The sequence below is a fragment of the Barbus barbus genome (genome assembly GCF_936440315.1).
Source record: "Barbus barbus genome assembly, chromosome: 24".
In the NCBI taxonomy this organism is placed as follows: Eukaryota; Metazoa; Chordata; class Actinopteri; order Cypriniformes; family Cyprinidae; genus Barbus; species Barbus barbus.
Genome location: NC_136752.1, coordinates 17,441,429 through 17,462,207, shown reverse-complemented (window position 1 = coordinate 17,462,207; position 20,779 = coordinate 17,441,429). Strand labels below are relative to the sequence as shown.

General features: G+C 38.4%; 3 protein-coding genes across 3 annotated transcripts; 1 reads left to right on the top strand and 2 right to left on the bottom strand.

Moving 5' to 3' along the window:
* Window positions 1-6,269: 6,269 nt before the first annotated feature.
* Window positions 6,270-11,959, bottom strand: zbtb1 (zinc finger and BTB domain containing 1). Its single transcript, XM_079375909.1, has 2 exons — window positions 11,746-11,959; window positions 6,270-10,417 (listed from the first exon to the last, which is right to left on the bottom strand). The coding sequence occupies exon 2, from the start codon at window positions 10,411-10,413 to the stop codon at window positions 8,392-8,394; it is 2,022 nt and encodes a 673-aa protein (XP_079232035.1). The 5' UTR covers window positions 10,414-10,417; window positions 11,746-11,959; the 3' UTR covers window positions 6,270-8,391.
* Window positions 11,960-14,218: 2,259 nt separating this feature from the next.
* zbtb25 (zinc finger and BTB domain containing 25) lies at window positions 14,219-17,401 on the top strand. Its single transcript, XM_079375236.1, has 2 exons — window positions 14,219-14,394; window positions 14,625-17,401. Exons 1-2 carry the CDS (start codon window positions 14,222-14,224, stop codon window positions 15,751-15,753), a joined length of 1,302 nt encoding a protein of 433 aa, XP_079231362.1. The 5' UTR covers window positions 14,219-14,221; the 3' UTR covers window positions 15,754-17,401.
* Window positions 17,364-20,591, bottom strand: LOC306843645 (uncharacterized protein). The gene is made up of 2 exons (XM_079375235.1): window positions 20,463-20,591; window positions 17,364-19,904 (listed from the first exon to the last, which is right to left on the bottom strand). The coding sequence occupies exon 2, from the start codon at window positions 19,799-19,801 to the stop codon at window positions 18,362-18,364; it is 1,440 nt and encodes a 479-aa protein (XP_079231361.1). The 5' UTR covers window positions 19,802-19,904; window positions 20,463-20,591; the 3' UTR covers window positions 17,364-18,361.
* Between the last annotated feature and the right edge of the window lie 188 nt (window positions 20,592-20,779).

Genomic DNA, 20,779 nt, shown 5'->3' with positions numbered 1-20,779 from the left:
AATAATTTATTATATAGATTTTTGGTTCATGTTTATATCCATATTTGTATATTTATATTTTATATGTACAACAAGCGTAATCATTCTTTTGTGCCGCAAATGAATTTGTTAATGAAAAATGTCTTGCCAAAGCAGTTTCTTGGCATTTTTGTTTTCTTAATTAGATTATTAGCTTCTAATGATATAATATGTAATGTTGGCTGGATTCTCTGAGAAATGTCAGACACATAAATTATATTATGAACCATACTTTTCAAAGCACTTTAATAAGATAGCAGAAGGACAGTGACAGTAACCAGATGTCTGCACAAGTAGACACTTATTCCCATCTCTGAATCATCAATCTCTGTTAGAATGCATGAAATGAGTCTCAGTTCATTTTATATGCTTATATACGTCAAACAATACAAATTAGTGCATAGTAAGATGTCACACAAATGGTAAATTTATGTTTTATGGGACACTGCATTAGGGAGATGACACATTTAATCAGTAGAGTGCTGTCTAAAGGGAATCATTTGCTTAATTAACACAGACTTTTACAACCCTTTCAACTATATATTTGGCCTCGTAAACCAAACTAGTCCAGTAAACCAAATATCTAGCAACAATAAAAATAGTTGAATTCCTGCTGGACAATCCATACCAGTGATACTGGAAATTGTATGACTCAATGGTTTTAAAGAGACCTGAAGTATCCCTCAGCCTAAGTTTGTCTCTCACACTGTGTAATCCAGCCATCAACTGATGTTTAATATCCATGGGGACTTCTTCATCACATTAAGCCTCAGCATTCCATTCAACCAAAAAAATAGCACTGTCCCTCAGCAGATTCCCATTAGCTTCAGATGAGCAAAGACTGTTTACGTCATAGAAATAGCAACATAAAATGCTACCTTATTCTTTCTACCTCTTAGCCCAATTTAAAATATAAGGAGCTGGACATTCTCTGTATATTTTAAGACAGTGCTGGTGACACTCTTTATAAATGGAAACATAATGCTATAGACTGAACCCATTAATGGCATTCTGATGGTTGTAGTGAAGGAAATGTGGAAAGGAAAATTTGATTAATTGGAAAAAATTTTCAGGAACATTTAGTTCCCATGAAGTCAATCGGAACCTAAATTTTTCAGTTACCAACATTCTTCAAAATGTCTTCTTTTGTGTTACACAGATAAAAGTAAGTCAGATTTTTTTGTAAGGCCATGTCAGTGAGTAAATGAGGAGAGAATTTTCATTTTTGGGTGGACTATCCCTTTAAGAATAGTTTGTAAAATTGTTTTTGCAAGTACACAGACATACAAGCCATTCAAATATAATGTACAGATCTGACAAGGTTGACATGCACCACCATTCAAAAATCAGTTAAATGTTTTTGAAATTATTACTTTTATTTAGCAAAGGAAACTGATTGATCAAAGGTGACATTTATAATGTTACTGAAGATTTCAATTTCAATTAACTGATCTTATTTTAAACTTTCTGAAGAATAATGTGACACTAAAGAGTGGAGTATGGCTGCTGAAAATTCAGCTTTGCCATCACAGGAATGTAATACATTTTAAAATATATTAAACAGAAAATGGTTATTTTATACTGTAATTATATTTCGGTTTTACTGTAGTTTTTGACCAAATAAATGCAGCCTTGGTGAGCATAAAACACTTCTTTCAAAAACATTACTAAATACTGATAAACTCAAACTTTTAAACAGAAGTATAATTCTTCTGAGAGAGTTTCCATTTTAATTTAGATACTCCTGTAAGGCATGTAAGCCTTTGGATGGGGTGACAATGCTTATGAAATCTCCTGTGGCATCAGTCAATCAACGTCACTGTGAATGGTAGAGTGATTACACCTGCAGCATCATTCTGTCCATCCAAAGATTAAAATCTTATGCAACGTATTGTCTTTTGAATCACTTTTTAAAATTGAATGTGGCATGTTTCATGAGTATGTACCCTAGTTCACCTCGAATGGCCTCTCGTTGCCTTTGTGGACTGAAGTTCCTGAGGAGATTCTGTCTGCTAATGTTTGTGGTTTCTATTGCCTGACATTTTGCAGGGGTCCTCACAGGACAAACCACACACATACCATGGGATATAGAAACTATGGGGGAGCAGATGCCCTCAGAAGAAAGTATCTGCATATCACCCACAGAACTAGAATGACTGACATATTTCACCTTAAAGGACCCAGTTGGATACATCTTTTTAAATTTGTTTACAGAAACAAAATACGTCCACCTTAACACTGAAAGGTTTTAAAACATTTGGGAACTAGTGTCCTAATCTGACCTTAAATCATACAGTGATTGAAAATTATGGAAACAGAACTGTACAACCTGAATTTGGTGACCAAAAGTAATTGTGTTAACAATTTTTCGCCCAGGTTATTCACAAAGTGGAGCAAATGGATTTGGTGACGCACATGTATAATCTTATCAAATACCTTTAAGAGCCATCCTTGATTCATTTCTACACTCATCATGTGGGCCAAAATAGATTACCTATTTGATATTTTTTCTTCTGTCAAAGATTGATGCGGATGACTTTAATTCACTCCTCTGATGTCAGAGAATCATCGTAAAGATGTCATTAAATACACTGCCAACAATCAACATGTGTTGCCCCCACCCCACATCAGACTCATTTCATAATTAAAATTTTTTTCTCCAGCATCTGAGGTTCTTGGCTTATAATGTCAGTCACATTTTTAGCCAGCATGCATATGTAAGTGACTTTGCATTATGGCATAAACAGATGGCATGTGTCAGTTGCCGTTTTGAAATATTTCAAGAATGGTTTATGTCCTTTTAAGGCAAAAGGCTCTAAAAGCTGTATCTCACATAGCATAGACTGTCTGTGAACATTCAAAAGGGACAATTCATGCATGATTTTTATGTTCAGAAGAATTATGCTTATGTTAGGTTATATATTTCAATAATATATATATATATATATATTCAATAAAATATTTTTGTTTGATTTTAGCTGAAGGCTTTAGAGTCCATGAGTCAAGTCACAGCCCTTCATTCTAAGATTGTTTACACATTATTTTGAACTGCCTCTGGTGTGAGAGGACAGATGGTGGGAGTAACAAATAAGGAGAAAGTGGGAAAAGCCAAATAAAATGTGTGAACTTATTCTGGCGTTTTCTAGAATCATATGCAAATTTCAAAATAATAATAATAATAATACTTATTATATTGCGTCTTTCTTCATGCATTAGAGTGTGGGTGGTTTGGAATAATGAGTCAGCAAGAAAATTAAAGATTACATAAGGTCAGTCCAGACCAAATTATTTTAGAACAGACGACAGGTGAACTCATCAGAGTTCAATCTTAAATCGCTCTGGATGAAGGCATCTGTTAAATGGCTGATAAAAACTGACAAAATGCTAGAATTGTCCTTAGGTTTATTTGAGCTTACAGGATACAGTGCTCTTGAAAGGTTAATATTTTCAAGAAGGCTAAGAGCCAAAGCCTGTGCTAAATGACATGTAATGAAGCAACTACAAAAGGAGCAGGTGGCTGGGAAGTGCTGTAAAGTGGACCTTCAAGGGGACCGTGCCTGTAAACATATGACTGGAGTGGGTGGATGATGTGTTATGGAAAGACTCTCCATTACTGAAGTCGGCGTGACCAGCTCCCATGAGGACCAGACACCCACAGTCGTGACAAACAGACCTGCCTTAAAAGGACATCATGTAAACCAAACTAAATCAGAGGGGCACGAGAGATGGGCACTGTGGGTCTGTGATCCAAGGCAGAACTCTGTTGATTTGGAACATATAATTAGGGATAATGGAGAAGAAATTAATTTAGCAGGGTGTAACGGAAACAGACAGTAGCTTAGTTAGATGTCAAAGATAAGGCCATTTTTTTCGAGGAAAAAAAAAGTAGCTTAAGCAATTGTTGGTTTTGTTAACAAACCATTAATGTTAAAACATAAGAAAGACATTCTAAAAATTTCTTTTTTTTTTAGTAAATTTAAAACAAAAACTTTTGTGTATACTTTAGGCTTGGCTACTTTACGCAAGTATGTGATTACAAACCAGTTATCATTTGCATCTGCCATTTAAACCTAGGCCATTCTCTAAATCAATTCTAATCTAAAAATCACTTAGTCAAGTTGCAATAAACATACTAGCTCAGCAATATTGTCTTCGACCTGTTGCTCCGCCATGACAGTACTTTACCTAAATCTCAATCCTTGCGGCAAAAAAGAAAATAAATATTTCCCTTGCGGCAATGTAGAGAAAGCAGCGCTATTTTTACATTCTAGTTTCGGTCTTAAACCGTAATACTAGGCTACATCTAAATTCTTGTCTGATGTTTGAGAGATTAATGTATAATGTAAATATACTATCAGAGAATAATTTTCCCTGATAGTATATTTCAGCAATCAATCATCTTGTGTTTTTCTAACACATGTTTAGAATGAGAACTATGCCAACCAACGATTCGGTCAAACGGGTTGCGAAAGGTTCGCGATTCAGTTTGATTCATTCGAACGGTTCATTCACGTACTGAGTCGTTTTTGCAGCGGCACTTCGAAATAGTAATGGGATGCTTGATGATAAAAAAACGAGAGCGTTGGATAAGTTGGATATTAAACTAAAATTCATTGTGGGAAACAAAAATGTCAGATGTCTTCTAGTAGATCTGTTTTCTTGAAAGACTAGAAATGCTGGACTGGCTTTAACTCACAATGTATAATAATCTGAGAACACACAATGTAAACTGTTACTTATTCAGTAGTAGAGTGCATTTTGTCAGCCAAGCATACATATTAAGCTTCTCAAATGCACACGTGAGACCTGTTCATAATGTGGATTATGTATAAACATAAAACAGCGCCACCAAGTGGATAATCAAAGAATAACATAAACAAGAGCTGTCAGATATGAGCTTTGCCCATCTGGTAAACAAGCCGAAAAAAATCTAGATTTTTTTTAAACGTGTGTAAAAAAATTAACGTGTGTAATATTTAAAGTAGGGCCAACTTTTTGCTTCATGAGAAGAATTCTTTGGTTCTAATCAAGGATGTTTTTATTAAACAGCTTAGACGTCTCATGTATTTACCCATTGAGAACGAAAAGTTCCTTCCATGCTAAACTAATTTGGTTGGACAAATACAGCGTTTGTATGCGTCACTGAGCGCCACAAGATGTTTTCAGGCATCTAGAGATGGTTTCCAAAACCACAAGCTCACTGGCTGCAAAGGCAGTCGAGCTGTTAGGGGAACATATAGGCAGGCTTTTAACCAGCCATAAACTCATTTGAGAGCCTCAGATAGAGCCTGTTTAGGCATTTTAAGTAAATATAGCAAAATACAGGCTATGTACGGGAGGGATGTTTTTGTGCTGATGTTTAGAGCTTAGCATTGAGGTGGCCAAACAACATTTGCCTTTTGTATAAATCCCTAAAACCGTCTACCCTACACCTAACCTGTTTCTCAGAGAGTGGTACATACGTAAAAAGGTCCTCTAGAACTTTGGGTCAAATCATATGAGAGAAATATCACCATCTAGAGGTTAGTGATGGCACTATCCTGCAAACAAACAAACACTGTTAATGTTAGTTCAATTTGGCCTATGTGTTTGATTAGTTCGCTATGTTTCTGCTTTCCTACAGACCTACAGAGATCGTTCCCTGTTCTGACTTTGCAGCTCAATTTCAAAATACTGCTAGAGGGTACATGTATGATGATTATTATCAGTGCAGCTACTGAACATCAGCAATAATACATCAAAAAGCCACAGCATTTATCATGGTAACGCAGGCTAAAGAACCCTGTAAGCAATGCATTGTCACACACAGAAGAATGATGTTCAGTTTGACAAATTAATCTTCCTTGCTATATTTTCACAAGCTACTGTTTATTTGTAGACAAGTTAAATAAAACTACAGAAAACGATGCACCAAATTACCATAAAAAAAAATCAGTAGTATAATTTTTGATAAATTTGACATAGCACAGGCATACTATAAAAGTAAAGCTTTCACTAATTACTTAAAAATGATTGTTATTCATTTGCAGGGGATTGAAGCTATTGTGTTTGATATGGTCGGTTAAATATAGGGATAAAATATCCCTGATAGGTTTGGAATGGTCATTTGCATGGCAAATATTAACGCTGCCATTATCTGACAACCAGAAGGATGTAATATAATTCAGCCAGCAGCCTGTAGTCTGTCTAGAGAAAATACTTTATATGATAAATTAATCATTGTCAGATAAAACGGTAAACACACCTTATAAGATGTTTTGCATTCTTGTTTGTGAATTTTAATGATTAATTAATTTCGTATCAAGTACATCACACAAATCACCAATTTTTAAACTTTTATTTTCTTTCTTAAATCCAAGAACGTATGAAACACTGAAGGAAATTTTTAAAATGTGATCAAAAAACAATATTTGCTTATATTCCTTGCAATATTTCTACCACACACACAAAAAATATATATTTTCACTAGGTTTAGATCACAACACAACCCAAACACCCCGCAGAACAGCCAGTGCAAATGTCTGAGCTGTTTGTCTGTAAATTAAAATTACTTGCTTGCTTTGGTCCTTTTTGTTTAAAAACCCATCACAAATGTAACTTCCGATGAAGAATACAAGTGAGCTGCATAAACCCCACTGTAACAGTTCTGATATACTTTTTATACAATCCATAGATTAAGATATTAAGCTATGTAAGCCTGAATAGGTCAGTTTACTTGAATGTGACAATGTATTTTAAACATAAGCGTGGAGCACCAACTGCCACAAATTTAGCCAGACTGCCTGCTCTTAATCCAATCATTAACTGTCTAGATTAATCTGTATGATCTCTTGGCCCCGTTGATGGTTCATGGATCACAGCTCCAAAAATCTGCTCTCTAGCCTGTATGAACGTCATGTGATTAAACTTGAAAAACACAAAACCAAAAAATTAGCTATTTCACAGGATAAGATAACAATTGCTGAAGTACTTATTAATACAAACATGTAATAATTTACCCTACACCCTTGTGCAAGCATTATATGGCATACTTCACATCAAGCCACAATAATTTTACAAGGTGTGAAATATTTGAAATGTTAAGACCTCTTATAAGCCCATTTAAGCTTTAGATGGACCCTAAACAAAAGCATATAGTTTGATTGCTCTGAACAAAAACAGCGTAGGCTGATAAGTATTGTATATCACGTAATCCTTATTAGAAACAGATAGCTTGTGTACAAACCGAAAGATTTTATAAATCTGTTTATATGACATGAATATCTTTGGGATATTGAAATAACTACAAAATAAATGTTACTCCATGAAACTCTGTTCACGTCAACTCTGTGAACGCACACTAAATTAGGGTTGAATTTACAACAGTTTGCATAGATTCCTGGGTTTTGTACAAGTGACTATTTAGCAAATACAGCTAGCCGAAAGGCATCAACAAAAGTGTTTTTCTTTGCTTTTTATAAAATACAGTATTTTTAGTGTTCTGGTGCAAGGAGGGAAAAGTGCCCACATACTATTAGCAATCTATTCTCCTTTATTATCTCTGTGCTTTAAAGGGATAGTTAGCCAAAAAATTATCATCATTTTCTCACCCTAATGTCATTCCAAACATGGCTTGCTTTCTTCTGCGGAACAGAAGAAAATATATTTTGAACAATGTTTGAACAGTTTTTGTCCAAAACAACATTGGACCCCACTAACGTTCATTTTATGGACAAAACCCGTATGTAAAAATCAGATATTTTTCTAAATCTCAACAGAAGAGAGTCAGTCATAAAGGTTCAGAATAACATACAGTAAGGGTGAGTAAATGATGACAGAATTTGTCAAGGTGAACTATCCCTGTCAGGGCAATTGAACATGGAATATTATGACAGGTAACGACAACAGAGCTACTTGAAATAATGAGAAAATGGAAGCAGTATATGCTTATGTTCACTAATAAAGCACCACCAATAAAAACAAATGACCCTTTTGACAAAAGTCCTCTTAAATACGAAAGTTAAAATGTTGATGTGCCCCACCGTTAAAGCTTAATGAACAGATATTATTTTTTGGATGTAAAACTATGAGCCATGAGCCAGTTTCATAACTACAGAACTATTTAGCATTTTCAACTGAAACACCACTGATAGTGTGATTTAGTCAATATCTAGACTTAACCAGTGTCTGGATATCCATCTTGAAGCATAAGAAAATGAAGACAAAAGCTTGAGGCACTATGTCCCACCAAAAACATTGAGCAACACATCCAGAATTTGCATACACATAGAAAGTGCAGTTGTAAAGGTTACAATTGGTGTCTAAGTGCATAGATTTGTTCTCACATTTACAGTATGGCTTATTTCAAAGATTCAAGGGTTGCAGAGAGACCTCTCATTGTCTCTTGGTGTGCTTGGAGTTGTAGTGGCTCCGCATGTCTTTGCGGAGACGGAACTTCTCTCCGCAAACCCCACAGATGTACAGATGCACATCCATGTGCTTCTCAAGATGTTCGCCGCTGGGGAAAATCTGGAAACACACCTGGCAGATAGTCTCTCCGGCAGACAGATGAGAGATCATGTGTCGCACGTGATCGTGTTTGAGGAACGTACCCTGATCACACACGGGGCAGACATACCGTGCCATTCCCTTGTGCATGTCAGTGTGCAACCGCAGCTGTCGCTCACGCAGAAACTGTTTCCCGCAGGTCTGACAGGTGAACTGCTTTTCCTTGGTATGCACAGTGTAGTGCTCCCGTAGATGACACCTTTGGTAAAAGCCTTTGCCGCAAATTGCGCAGAAATGCTTGCGCCGATGGTCCGGCTCCAACAGAACGGGCCGGAGCGACTCCTGCTCCGGACAAGTCAACGTGTGCTCCACCGCAAGACTTTCGCTTTCAAATATCAGCCCACAGAGTGGACAGCGAAAGCCCAGGTCGGCTCCTTCCAGCAAGCTTTCTTCCATAGCCTCTGCATCTTCAAGTAGAAGCGAATCCTCACCTGGGGAGTCCGTCTCGGCCCCTTGGGGTTCACCACAACGCTCGGCGTGCTCCTGCAGCTGCCTGCCTTTAATGAGCACTTGGCCGCACCTTCCACAGGCGCAGATATGTCCCATGTGGCTGGAGATGTAATGAGCGGACTGATCCTCCTCCGTCAACAGGGCTCCACACAACTCGCATGGAATGCACGCGCCATCTTGCTTTTCCTCTTTGATCCGGTGCACCTTGGGATCCGTGTCTAACCCTGTGCTTTGGCCCTCCAAAGCATCCATGGCTGATACTCCAGCCTCTTCCTCACTGTCAAACTTCATCTGGTCTGCAAGATTGTCTTTGTACACTCTGGTACGAACTTTACAGCTCCCTACGTTATGGTTCCCTACCTTTACGAATTTTATAGTTTCCAATTCGGTCTCAGAATCGTCATCTCGCTCCACTTTAATGGTAATATTCCTGGAGAAGGCAGCTTCACCATCCAAGCCGGTGGCGACGGACCTGATCACAGTCTCTGTGTCTGGCTTGTGGTCTGGCCAGTCCTCTTCGCCCTTGCAAACCGTTCTGTGCTCATCTGTACCCTCTGAGGTCGAACTCTCGGCTTTTCCAGCATCGCCGTAAACCTCCTTGCTGACTTTTGGTGTCTGGAAAGCTTTGCGATTGGTACATGTGAGGATGTGTTCGATGAGCAGCTTTTCACAGCTGAACACAAAACCGCAATCGTCGCAAGTGTATGTACGACCAAATCGAGGACGTTCTTTCATGGCAGAGCTTCGGCCTGACGTTCTCTTCCTCAAGTCACATGGCTGGTCTACAACGGTCTCTGAGTGTGGTGGAGGGTGAGGTATAACCACATCTTCAGCAGGCCTGACAGTTGAGATGTTAATGGTCTGACGAGCAGTTGTGGTTGAGGCTTTTGGTGCTTGTTCATTCTCAAAAGGGCTTGGTCGCTGCTGCTCAAACATTCGAACGCCAAACATCATCTTGCTTCCCACCACGCTGGATGAGGACGAGGAGCTGGATGACGAAGAGGACGATGCAGAGGACGAGGGTGTTAGATTGGATGTTCGGATGTCTCGGAGGTCCTCCAGTGAGTCAGGGATGTAGTACATTTGTAGGTAGGCCATAGATGATTTCAGCTCTTCAAATTCATAGTGATCCACGACAATTCGGCCAAGGTACATGAGCTGCAAAATGAGATCGAAGCACTCTGCGCTGATCTTCATGTTGCTGAGATCAAACCGTGTGGTTCCCTGCTGATCCCGGATGAACATCATTCTGAAGTAAGAGCTGCAGGCCGCCAACACGGCCTTGTGGGCCCTGAAATAAATGTCCCCTATAGCAATGCAGCAATCACAGAGGAAACCCCACTCCCTTTGGTTGTTGAGCTGCTGCAGGACATGCTCACTGTGGCTCGGCCTTGCCATTACCCTGTGAAGAATCATAAAGAAAAATGTGATACATCAGCAAGACCCGGGTTTGAGGAATCTTTTTCCCTCTCACGGGCCCCCTATCATGATAACATCATGACTCGTGTATTGATTTGCAATCTAACTGTGGAATGGAAACGTGAGTGCACAGATCTCAAGATGCACTTTTAAAAGTTTGACTATTTTTAACTTGACATGTTGCCTAAAAAGCACAACACTAATGACAGGACATCCAAAAACACCCAAAGATGTGTGAATGTGTATGGCTGTAGCTTAAAAAGTTTTTTTTTTACTTCTGAGAGGGATTATCATACCAAATTTCTAAGAACTAAAGTACAGTATGCTAATTCAAGCAAAAATATCCAAATTAAATAAGACTGCTGTTCAAAAATTTGGGGCCACTAAGCTTTTTACGATTTTGAAAGAAGTCTCTTATGCTCACCATAGTCACATTTATTTAATTAAAAGCACGATAAAAAAACAGTAATATTGTGAACTATTATTTCAATTAAAATAACTGTTTTGTTTTTTAATATATTTTAAAATGTAATTTATTCATGTGATGGCAAAGCTAAATTATTCCAGTTTTCAGTGCTGATTTGGTGTTCAAGAAATGTTTCTTATTATTATCCATGGTAAATACAGTTGTGCTGCTTAATATTTTTTTGTGGAAGCTATGGTACTTTGATGAATAAAAGTTCAAAAGAAAAGAATTTGAAGATTTGTAACCATCTGAGCAACCCACCAGGTAAAATTCCTTCTAAGGGCAAACTTGGTCAATAACTGATCGCGTTATAATAATTAACGGAGTCTAGTAGAATGTTCAGATTCTTTGCAAACTTGTAAAATACGGTTTTACTATTCAGAATAAAATCATAAAAACCAGATGACAGCAGAAGAGAGAAACTGTGTTCGTATAATTAATAGGCTTAGTAAGAACTGGTTTAAATAATACTTGTTTCCGTCGTTCAGCTCCATCACAAGCCAAACAGAGGTTTACATCCCGCCCCCACGTTCTCATTGGCCTATTTTGGAGACAGAATCATGCGGGCGTTGTGGCTGTCAATCATACCGCACTTAAAAGTAAAATTACACTACTTGGACAACACGCTACAGATCTGACCATACAATTATCCTTAGTGACAACATAAAGTTTTAAAGGCTCTGTTACTTATAAGACGGCATTACCGAATATATCTGACCATTGTCGTAGGGAGATCTCTCACGCAAGCACGCAGTGCCACCCCCGCGCAGCTTCCCGCACATACGCTATGAGCTTCACATTACTGCAGCTCGTGTTTACACGCAAAACACACTGAAAATACTCACCGACGGTAATGGGCGCTAACTTGTAGCGAACGACAGAATTCAAGTTAAAACACAGAGCGAAGAAGTTCCACCTCTTTTGCCTTCGTCCAAGCGAAAACTTGGGACGAGAATAGCTAATCTCGAGGGCGAAGCCCCTTCTGTGCAGCGCGGATGAAAGAACTTCCGCACAGCCGCTCTGCGAGCTCTATCACCGCACTGAGATCCGGCCCCGCTCACGCAAATCCAGCCCGCCCCAGCACGCGCAGCACAGTGAAAATGCAACCAAACCATGTATGAAAATATGCTCTTCAGGACGAACCCTTGCGGTGACATTCGTTCTGGAAACGAAATAGAATGGTATTATATAGCTTACATTTCGCACCTTAACTACTTTCAAATGATTATTATTATTTTGTGTGTGTGTGTGTGTGTGTATACATTAGCCTACACATTTCTTCGCTTTCCTCTGTATTGCTGTCATTACCATCATGCTAAGCACTTTAGAGAACTGAATATCTGCACACACAAACAAGTTAGTTTTTATGGAATGGGAAGTCTAATTTCTGATGTAAACATCATAAATATCACTATTTTTGTACAATATTTTACTACATTGTCACATAGGCCATTAACAAACATGTTTAAAATGTAAAATTTGATACAATTGCAATTCTCATATACAAGTTAAATATATATATATAGCCTATATATATATATATATATATATATATATATATATATATATATATATTATATACATTCAAAGTCAGTGCTAAATTTTGTCCAATAATTATTTACATAGTAAACATCATCACAAGCCATTACCACACAAACACTAATCGTAAATCCACACCATAACTAATGGCACATTACCAAAATCCATCTGATTAGATCTTTATTGTAGCATCCCTATGTGATAGGCTAAATGTTATAAGACAGAGTTTAAAGCCGTATAATTGGTCCAGTGTTTAAATTGTTAGAGGTGTTCCAATATATGTGTGTTACACAAACAATTTCACGAGTGCTTCAAGTCTGTCAGAGACCCTTTTGCAAGACTGGCTTTGCGCTTTCGTCTATGCAAGTTGTCATACTTCACATATCGTTTAGGCCTTTCCTCACTAGATATAACTGCTATAGTCTATATATATATATACATATATACATATATATATATATATATATATATGCAGCTGAGCCATCATTCGACACAAAAGAACAAAAACATATCGAACGAGCATGTAAATACAAGCAAAGCGTTTGCTTTGTATGTTTCTACTATGTGTGCGTCTGGATCAGCTAATGTACAGTGCGGTCACGTGACGGATAACAAGCTAAGCCGTCAATCGCTTAGGAAGAACCGCGAGACCATAAGAGAATTTTCCTGCAGCAACAAACACGAAATTATTATCCGTTTCTCTCGTATAGTTGGTAAGAACGCATTTTTGGAACCGTGTGAATGCATCATGTCTGTGCTTTGGTACATGCATGCTTTGTTGGCCAAGGTGCATGAAACTGTACACCGTTTCTTCGACAACACTTGATCGGTGTAGACCAGACGTGTGAAAATTATTATTATTCTGTCGCGAACAAATCTGCTGGGAGTCAGAACCTGTATAAAACAGAAGCAGGAACTAAACAGCTCATACACGCTATTTTTTGTGTATAATCCATTCATTCATGGGATTTTCTTGTTCGAATGCGACGAACATTGCTGTTTGTAAATGTCCTTTTGTGTAATGATTTTAAGAAATCGCTGTCAGGTATTGTCTGCTCAGGTCGGCATGCAAATATTTAAAAATGTTGCGGTGTAAAAATTTAATACAAGCCAGTCGTTGATGTTTCTCCGTTTATATATTAAGAAAAGTCAAATTACATACAATGATGCAATGTGAAATTCTGTTGATTTAAGTTACAACGTAGTTCTTACAGAATTTCCGAGTAATTTGTTTTTATGAGGAACGTAAGAATATCATTTACCAAAGCATTGTCATAGTAGGTTTCACTGTAAAAAATGGCAATCCTATCCAGATGTAAACAGCTGGTTTGTCTCAAAAAATGTTAAAATATTATGACTATTTTGATCGATAGAGGTCGCCAGTTACTCAGTCAACTAAGGCTCTTCAGAGAGTCACTTCATTGGTTGGTTCTGGCACTTGCTGGTCCATCATGTTGAGAGACATTTGGGACAAGAAAAAATAAGAATGCCTGAAGACAAAAATGATGAATCTAGCTTAAAAGTATGTGCTATGGTATTCAAATATACATTATTTAGTAATATCAATAATATTTTCTTAAGGTTGCTGTATTACACCTGAACATAGCCAATGACATTGAAAAAAAAACAAAAAAAAACAACTCTGAATAATAAGGTAAATGCTAGTATTATTAATCCCAGTGTAGTATACAGGAGAGTAGGTTTTTCAAATTATGCATAAGGTTTTATTTGGTTGACATTTGTTTTCTATGCATGTATGTATGTTCTATGTAACAGGTGGAGATGGACGTATCTGGCCATAGTTTGTTCCTCCTGCAGCAGCTGAACGTCCAAAGGGAGTTTGGCTTTCTGTGTGACTGCACTGTTGCCATTGGCAACGTATACTTCAAGGCTCATCGTGCAGTCCTTGCTGCCTTCTCAAACTACTTCAAAATGATCTTCATCCACCAGTCCAGGTTAGCAAAAACTCCATTTTGAAATGTATCATGAAGTGTACAGGCCACACATCATGCTTACGTACTCTGCTATACAAATAAGCATGGGAAGGAAGTGAAGCTAGCTTTATCGATAAACATTAAAAGTTGTTAATAAGAATGCCAAATATAGACCAAATGCTTAATAATCATACTTTAAAAGAAATAATAAATTGCTGATTGTATTTTTAATGACTTTCCTGCTTTTTCAGTGAGTGCATCAAGATCCAGCCCACAGATATTCAACCAGATGTCTTCAGCTATCTGTTACACATCATGTACACAGGCATGGGTCCCAAACAACCCGTAGACCAGGGAAGACTTCAAGAAGGCATCAAGTTCCTCCACGCGTACCAGCTCTGCCACAAAACAGGCGATGGCGGCCCCGATGCATCCTCTGAGCCCATCCGTATGTCCAACCTGTATGGCATCCAGATCTCTTCACAGCTGGCTAGTAAAGAGAACTCGGGCCTGAAGGCTGGCGGTTCACGGGACCCTGAGGACGGCTGCTCCAGCACTAGGGCCGATCGCACACATGGCCGTTTAGCTCTCGCTGTAGGGCTGGAGGGCATTACATCTGAGCCACAGCCTCAAAGTTTCCGCGCCGCATCCTCGGTGGCCTCAGGGGACGACTCTGACATTTCGGCTCGGATCAAACAGGAAAGGGTAGAGGAGGAAGAACAACAGGAAGGCGACAAAGAGCCTTGCTCTCTCTCCCCAGCCCAGATGAGCCCCTGTCAGGCGGGTCTGTTCAAAGATGGCCCTCTAGCACTATTATGCCCCCGGTGCGGTGAACGCTGTCTGTCACCTGAAGGCCTACAAGAGCACCTATTTACCCATGCAGCCTGTGCCCTCGAGCCTAACGGTCTGATGGAAGGCCCTTCAGAGGACAAAACCGGGGAACACAAGTCCCTAGAGGAGAGGCGGCCTCATAAGGAGCGCATAGACTCTGGTAGTCTGGAGGAGGCCTTACGGCAGAGTCAGGCCCTGGCAGATGAACTGGCCATGGAACTCAGGCGAGGTGGTGGGACTGGACGGAGCGGCAGCCCATTGGCAGCCTTCACACGAAAACGAAAGATGGCCTGTGCTGTCTGCAACCTTCGTTTCACGCACAAGAGCCAGCTGCAAGAGCACATGTTCGCACATGTGGGCAAGCCGCTGCGATACCATCGCTACAGCCGCTTCTGTGGGCAGCTGCTCCATGGCTGCGAGGGCCAGCCAGATATTACCACAGCCACGGGAGAGGAGGCAGCCAAGGACACTCAGGATAACGGCAGCTCCTGCTACTCACTGGACTCTGAGGTCTCTCAGGAGAGCGTGGACGCAGTGACTGTGGAATGATGTAGTGTTTGACATATATCCATGCTAACACTCAATGTCTGTTAAAGGAATATTCTGGATTTAGTAGTTAAACTCTGTCGACAGCATTTGTGGTAGGTTGATTACAACAAATTAATTTCCACCTATCCCTCATTTTCTTAAAAAAAGAGCAAAAATCTTGGTTACAGTGAGGCATTTACAGTAGAAGTGAATGGGGCCAATCTGTAAAAAAATACTCACTGTTTCAATAAGACATAAGCAAACATAACATTACAGCGTACAGTGCTTGTGACATAATACTTAATTTTTAACAGAATAATGTATTATGTTTCTGCTTTTAATTCCTCTAAAATTGGTCCCATTCACATAAAATCCAATGTGACTTACCATTACCTGTTTTTGCTTTTTTAAGAAAACAGTGGACAAGTCAAAATTATTTTGTTAATCAACATTATTCTTCAAATACAGTCTATTGGGCTTAACTTTTATTAAACCCATAATTTTCCTTTACCTAATTGTGTTTTCTGCCTCAACACTTCTGTCCTGTCACAAAAGTCATTGTCAGTGTTAAAACATACAATAATTATGTTTAAAACTTAGTGTTGATGATTGTAGTGTTGTTGTATAATGATGTTGCTGACTCTTGGATGACTGAACACTGTTGGATCAATTATATATTTAAAGGAAGTATTAGATTGACAAGCACATGGGCATGAAACTCAAATAGCACTATGAAGTGCCACATTTGACCACAATCAAAATATATATATATATTTTTTAAAGAGGCCAGCTTAAGCTAATAACATTATTATTTCTTGTTTATTTTTGGGTTGTGCCCTAATGAGTGAAACTGACAGAGCGTAGAGTCATGATTTCTTCCCTAAATCGAATTTCCTATAAAAACTGGTTCAGTGCCTTAGAACATTTTTGCCAAACATCTCTATAAAGAAAAGCACTTAACTATTTATTGCTCAGTCAGTTGAACCAAATCCAGCTGTTTTTCATTTTTCAAGTTAACAGTGAACAGTGCCTATTTGTACAAAGTTGTCCAAGACATCTACACAATCAGAATATTCTATCAAATGAATGTGTGCAACTGGTGCTTTTCTAAAAGCTTTTTGATATGTTGAAAGACTTTCATGATTATATTGTCTATGGAACACAGACTATAATCCAAGTTCGCTAACAATCTTACTTTACGTAGGTAAACTGAGACATAACTACAAAGATGGGAAAATGCCACTGTAAATGTCTAATATAACACTTCATGACAAAAACAGCAATGGCACATTCAGTCATGTTTCAAAAGCAGACATGTCATTTTCAAAAACTGAGACATGATAAAATGTTTTATTTAGAATGATTTATCAATTTCAAGACATCACTGATGGTAGACATGGTTTCTTTGTGCTGTATTTGAACTGTCGAAGCACCACTTTTTGCAGTCATATTCATTGAATACTCAAAATCGAGGCTGGTGTACTGTGAAGAGTATTTTAAAACAGCGAAACTTGCATTTGTGTTATTTGTGAGACTTGTGTAGTGTATTTAAACAGTCCCTTTCGATTTTATTCCTCATCAGCACTCAGTGCCATTGTGCGATAATGTGTTTGGGTATTTTTTTTTTTTTTAATAATTGGCACATTGAATAAACTGTGTTTTATAATGCATCTGCTTTGGTCATATACTTGTCATTGATTTCATTGGCACTGACTGGGGATTGTTAACCCCAAATGAAACTCTGTCATTATTTACTCACCCTTACATCATTCCAAACTTGTGTACAAGTTTAAATATTTTTGATCTTTACAATGAAAGTCAGTGGAGTTTTGGTCACCATTGACTTTCACAGTATGGACAAAAAGTGTTGAAACATTCTTCAAAATATCCTCTTTTCTGTTTCCCAGAAGAAAGAAAATCATACAGGTTTGTAACAACATGAAGGTAAGTAAATCATGACAGAATTTTCATTTTTGGCTGAACTATTCCATAATTGGCCGTCTTGCAGTAACATCTCAGTGCCACAAGAGAGTAGCATGTAGTCACAGAAGCAAAAATTATCTCTGCTGCCAACACTTCTCTGCAATCATTATCTTTAAGCGTTACTCCCAAGCATGAGATGTACAGTATTCAGTGACTAAACATCTAACAATTTTACTGTAGGCTTCAGTCAGGGCCTCATTTAAATCTGAAAAGTGCATCCTATACGCACACCTGTGTTCTCAGACCACATATTTTCATAAAAACGTTGCCCTAAATGTTGACGGAAGGCAGTTTCACACAATATATCATAAGCATGTGGTTTGTTGCCTTCTCAGTGTCATGTGTGGGATATCCATTGCTATAGAAACTAGACTGCAATGACATTACCATATAAAAAATAGGAACAATAGAAAGTAACATTAATGAATACATGACAAAAGTTAATCATGCAAGTACAAACTTACAGCATTAAAATTACATAAATTACAAACTTTTCCACAATCCGACATCAATAATTTAATCATTACAAACATTAACATTGTTTTTACACACCAATTCCTCTTCTCTTTTTTCCATTTGTTGCACACAGCTATACCATCATAGAGAAATATGAAATTTGCTGAATAAAGAATATAGATATGTGTGATTACGCATGGTCCAAACTTATCTGATTGTGCTGCTGCTCGATTGTGAGTTGCTCCACAGCGCCACGAATGGCTGCTTGCACCATTGAAATTGCAGTCTGAATCAGTAAGTTCTCATTACAATGGCAGTGGTCCAGTTCAGGAGGCACATTTAGGTCAGAAGGATGCAGTGTGTTGATTGTTAGGCTGTTTATTCTTAAATGTTGCCAGGACCCATTCACTGCAAGACCATTGAACTGAGGTGTTTCATTCATGTTCTCTTCCTCTGATGAGTACGCTTGCTCTATAGTAATCACTGGCTTGCATTTGACATAATTTTTAATAGGCTTCTCAGTTAAGACTAGCAGATCACCATCTGATGATGTGCCTGTAAACTCGCTGCAACACGATGGTGGAACCTCAGAATCCAAAACACCATTAGATTTTAATACCTGGTTTTCTTCTTTATTTATACTAACATCTTGGTCAAGACATACTTCCTTCTCATTCATGTGGTCAAACTCAATATGTGTGTTAACGCTCACCTCTGCGCTGAATGTAAATGTCTCTGCAACGCTTTCCGCTTTTATGTCTCGTTCTTCCTTTTGGTTCTCTTCTTTCTCGATACTGGAACTCTCCAAAGCAGCCACATGTGATTGATTCAGTTGATCAGTTTCTTCTTTTTGGGATTCCTTGGGAGCATTACACTCAAACTGATCAGTATGAGATGCTTTCTTCTTTCTTGGAAAGATGCGGTAGATCTTTTTAAATGTCAAACCTTTTGGTGCCGTTATCTCCTGAAAAACCATGCTATTGTCTTGCTCTCTACATCCCCTTCCTAGATTGACATTGGATGTGGTAGATCTCTTAAAAAGGCGCCACACTGTAAAGAAAGTCCTAGTTTTAATTTTCCCATTAGGAACTTCCTTGTTTACATCACTCAGTTGATTCTCATCCATGGAGTTACACATACTGTGTTGAGCTTTGTTTCTGTTTTTCTTTGTATTTTGAGGATTCAAAGTCCCGTTTTCTGTTCTCTCTGATTCCTCCCTCTTTCCACACCTGAGGAGTGAGGAAAACGCCCTTTTAATGGATGTTTTTGAAGTGCTTATGGTCATTTTTGTTTTACTTTCCATATTTTCATCTTTGATTTCACTATGCTCCAATGTTACAAGAATTCCTGAGATATCTCCTGGAGCATCTGGCTGGGCTTCCTTCTCCTCTGAGGGTTTTTCTGGGCTGTGGTGGGTAATAAGTGAGGATTCATTTCCATAATTTTCTTGATCATTATTCTCCGCTGTGCCATCACAACTTTTAGCTTGTCTTTGCCTTCTCTGAGATTTACCTTCCAGTTTCTCTCTTGATTTTGACTTCCCCAGCAAAAGTCTCGGTGGACCCGTCAGTTTTCTCTTCAAACCCACCCTCTCCTGACTGTCGGGTAATTCTGTCTCTTGTGTGGACATGGTTAGTCAAACAGTACCAAAGTCAACAATAGTCCACACAGGCAATACTGGATCAATTACACAAGTTTTCTCCGCTTACTGTCAGTTTAAAGATGTGGAGATGCTGCAAACCAACACAAAACATTGTATTTCATTTGTTGATTGAAACATATCTATTGCCTGATTTGTGTTCAGTGATACGCTTTTTGATATATTATTAATTTGAAATGTTTATATTTTGATCATACTGAGAGATGGCACACCGGTTGTGCAATGTTTACAGCACAAACAACATGAACTCACACTGGGTGTGACACCAGTGAAAAGTCTCTTTAAAAACATCATTTTGGCTAGTCCTATAGAATTCAATAGGCGTTTTGCTAACAGTAAAAGTGAACTAAATACAATTAAGGGCAAATAATAACTTTATCTCACAACACTTTCTTTAAATGATAGGCTACAGGAATAAATGTATCTCAGTGCAAAGTCAAAACTCGAAGACTATTTCGACAAAACCTTGTTTTGTTAGTGACGTCTGTAAATTTGAGACTAACGCAAACGGTCCTTACTTTAACTTAATCTATATGGTGATTACATATAGCCTAACTCAGAACAGCAGGTTAACTTTGATTTAAAAATTCCTACAACAATGTACTAATTAATAATAAGTTAAAACACCTACCTGTGAAGCACAGAGCACGACGTAAACTATTTTCACGGCTGTCTGGGGCGATGAAGGAGCGTTTATAAATCCCCTCACAGATCTGCCGCGCTCAGAGACTTGCGCCGACTCACAGGCAGCACTTTACGCGCCTAACTGTTTCCATGACGACCAGCTGATTGACGGTGTATGTGAGCGTGCCAATCCCATCCAATCAGAACGGTCACGGAGAAGGCTCTGCTAATGTGAAGATATTATTGATATCCATCATGGCGACCATACACACTTGCCATAAACAATTTCCTGACAGTTACATTTCCCCCACCTTTATCCATACA